The following is a 3,495-nucleotide window of genomic DNA, read 5'->3' as shown; positions in this document are numbered from 1 at the left end:
ATGACGGTGGGCGGATGCAATTAAACTGCCGCAGCCCCCCGCACACACAAAGGACAATGACGGTGGGCGGATGCAATTAAACTGCCGCAGCCCCCGCACACACATCTCAACCCTGTTTGCAAGATACTGTGCTGCCACCACGAACCTGGCATTCCGCTGCGCCTTCCCGAGGGTGTGCTCCCGCAGCGTCCGATGTCGCGGGGTCCGCGGGCGTCCAGCCGCGGTCGCCCCCTCCCCCGGCCCCGCCGGTCCAGCTCGCGCCAGCCCGACTCCGGCAGGAACAGGGGAGGAGGGGGGGGGGCACACCGGGCAACGCTCAGACTCGTCCGGCGCGCCCCCCGGTGGCGTCCCCTACACTTTGCGCACCCTGCCTTACATGACAAAACACACACAGGACACAACACATTGCACGACACTCACATACACAATTACTGCACTGCACTGCACTGATCACTGCACTTTGACACAAGGTTAGAAACACTGTCGCTGGGTTGGCTCGGCCCCGCCCCGTCTCGGTCGGAGCGGAGCGGCGCGCCTTCACCGCCTCCGCGCGCCCCTGGCGGGGAGCGAGCCCTCAGGCCCTGCCAGACGCATAAGAAAACAAAACACGGTGGGGCGCGCGCGCAGCAGCCGAACTAGCTGAAGCCCACGCACCAGGAGACAGGATACCTTAGGAGACGGCAGAAATCACACGCTAGCCTTTAGGCGCTACAAGGGAAATCGACTAGCGTGTGATTTCTGCCCCAACCACCGCAAAAATTGGGAACATGTAGCACCTAGCGACTATCGTCTTAGCTCGCTACCCACCGCCTAGCGACTAGCGCCTTAGCCAAATACCCACCGCCTAGCCCCTATCGCCTAGCGCCTAGCGTCCGAGCGACCTCTTAAAAGGATAGACCCTAACGTTTCCTCGACGCACAGTAGCCAGTAGCGTCTTATTCAAACAAGTTAAAACAACAACGTTGCGAGCTATTATATTGTTTATTGAAAATATTTCTTTTATTAGTATGTATACATAACTTGGTCTTCGATTCGGGGAAAATAATCGTATGAGCACGAGCAAATGTCACCCTTCTTCGCTATAGATTTTCGTCAGGCGCGGATTAAGGTCCGGCTAACAGGGGGCGATTCTCCCCCTCCTCAATCCCTACCTGCTTCTCGTTGGACTTATTTGATAAAGTATTTGGTCATCGTATTGCTCGCCGCTGGCCGCGTTTTCCTCGAGTGACTTGAGGATTTCGGCGGGGATTGGTGGAGGAGTGGGCAGGTGGTCACCAGATGCCCTGAAGCCATTCTCATCGGCGACGTAGCTGACGGAGTAAGCGACGCCGTCGGGCGCGGTGAACGAGTAGGGACCCTGCGCAGCGATAACGGGGCCCTCGGCGCTGGACACGACAGAACCTTCCTCGCCAACCTGGATGCCATTCTCGGTGGAGTAGCTCAGCTTGTAGGGGCCCGAAGGATCAGTCTCCTGAACCTGAGACAGGATGCGCCACTTGGGAGCATTGCTGTATGAAGCCTCGGTGGCGAAGGCGGGCTGGGCGAACTGCTGCTGGATCTGTGTGTAACGGGTGTCCCGGCTCTTACATGCCAGTACGTTGGGTTGCCTATGCACTGGCAGCAGGGGCTGCAGGCGCGGGGCGGGTGGCGGAGGAGTGGCAGCTCCCCCCACTCCTCAGCCACCCGGTCGGTCAGGTTCACCCTTCATCTCACTGCATGTCTGGTCAGTTCATTCGGATGCCGAAAAAAAACAAAAAAAAACGGGAAAAACTGTGCACAGTACTCGAACCTGCAACCACCCGCCTATGCGGAAAACGCGCACTACCATCTGATGTGAGCCGGGATCATCCACAAAGTACGTCCGTGATTCGCTGTTCCAAAACTGCCAAGTTCATCCTGTGCAAGCTCTCGGAGCGCCTGGTGGGTAGGCAACTCCTCGTATGTAGTGCATGTGTGTTCTGCGGGCTGGCCTACCTTAAGCCTCGCAGGCGCTCATTTCCCTTTTTCGCTGAACGAATCTTAGAAAAATCGGATGTACTTTCTGGATGGTCTCCAATGAGGCTGTTGCAAAAGCAAAGCTTTTCTCCGCTGAGGCTCACACCCGGAAACACCCGGCAGAAGGACAAAATGGGTTCCATCGACGAGATTCGAACCAGCGACTCTGAAAAGTCATGGCCAGCGGCGCGCTAAAAGTATCATCGAGATGGGATTCGAACCAGTGTGCAGCTATATGCTTGTCCGGACGCTACCGTCTTAGCCAAGAAGGAAACGATAGAGCACAGCTCCCGGCGGCATCCATATCTCAGCTACTGCTGACGCCCAAAGACACTTGGCCAACAGACCAGGAGAAATAACCGAGGACGGCATTCGAACTTCCGACCATCCCCACGCTCTGCCAACAAGCACGCTTTTATGCACTCGGCTGCCAGCTCGCCCTTTCCCTGTTTGTGTTTTTGACCTCGGTCCTGCCTAAGGGGAGACAAGAGGCGCCAAAAAATTAAGTTTGCTCCGACCGGGAGTTGAGTTGATCTCAGGGTCGACATTTCTAGTTCGGGCGAGGCATACCCTGTCTGCCGGATTTGTGGCCACATACAGGGACGTAAAATGAAAATACAACTCGGAGGTATGCGCCGTTTCCAGGTACACGATGGGTTGTCTACCAACCAGGCGGCTGTCTAGAGTAGAAAATGTACGTTGGGTTGTCTATCCCCCAGGCGGGACGTTTTCGGAAAGCGGTCGAAGAAAACATGTCACAATGCCATCACTGTGGTTCTGACAACCATCGAAAATCGAAGTGTGAGAATGCCGTACACTTACCGAATTAATTCGTACTGTTGTTTTAGAGTGACTAGGTGCTACGAAACCGTTTTTCTAAGGGCGGTTTAGACGTCCCTGTTAGTAGCTAGGCATTTGTAGCTACAACCTATGCGGCCACGCCACAGACAGCATTATCCGAACCATAAGTCCATGACTCTTACATGGCGGGCGACCTATATCGTGGCGTCGTAGCAGTGCGGCACCAGAGACTCGAAGGTCGGTGGTTCGAATCTCGGTCAAAGATAAATTTTCGTCTGGCCACAAAATTTCGAGTCCAGACTTTAAACCTGTCATTTTAGTGACGAACGGTTTAGTACACTAAGTACTTCGAGATTGGCAGACTTCAGGAAACGAAAGGTCAAGAATATCTGTAATGTATTTATTTCCATTTCTAATGCACACAATCAACTTTTCATACCACATTTTTGTACAATAATGATGTGATTATGTACATACTTGCCTTTTGTAAATCTTATTTTTGTGTTGCATGATTAGCCTGAGCAGCACTTATGCTGCTGTCAATAAGAAATATAAATTAAGTGTTCATAATATTCAATCTCATTATTGAGCATCGAAGTAACCGGTGCTAAATATCACAGCATCATCATATGATTAATATAATCCTCTAACATTATATACACTATGTGCAAATTTACATAATTTTCATACAAAACCTAC

At 52.7% G+C, this 3,495-nt stretch overlaps 1 protein-coding gene across 1 annotated transcript in view; it reads right to left on the bottom strand.

Moving 5' to 3' along the window:
* Positions 1–1,147: 1,147 nt before the first annotated feature.
* Positions 1,148–3,495, bottom strand: part of LOC113210612 (endocuticle structural glycoprotein SgAbd-4-like) — a 3,619-nt gene continuing 1,271 nt past the window's right edge. Inside the window, exon 2 of the mRNA XM_052271068.1 lies at positions 1,148–1,558. Coding sequence (XP_052127028.1) covers positions 1,148–1,558 — 411 coding nt within the window. The remainder of the gene's footprint in view (positions 1,559–3,495) is intronic.

The sequence above is a fragment of the Frankliniella occidentalis genome, unplaced genomic scaffold (genome assembly GCF_000697945.3).
Source record: "Frankliniella occidentalis isolate FOCC.00 unplaced genomic scaffold, Focc_3.1 Scaffold148, whole genome shotgun sequence".
Classification (NCBI taxonomy): domain Eukaryota; kingdom Metazoa; phylum Arthropoda; class Insecta; order Thysanoptera; family Thripidae; genus Frankliniella; species Frankliniella occidentalis.
Note: the sequence above shows the minus strand (reverse complement) of the source record. Positions and strands in the feature narration are given on the sequence as shown.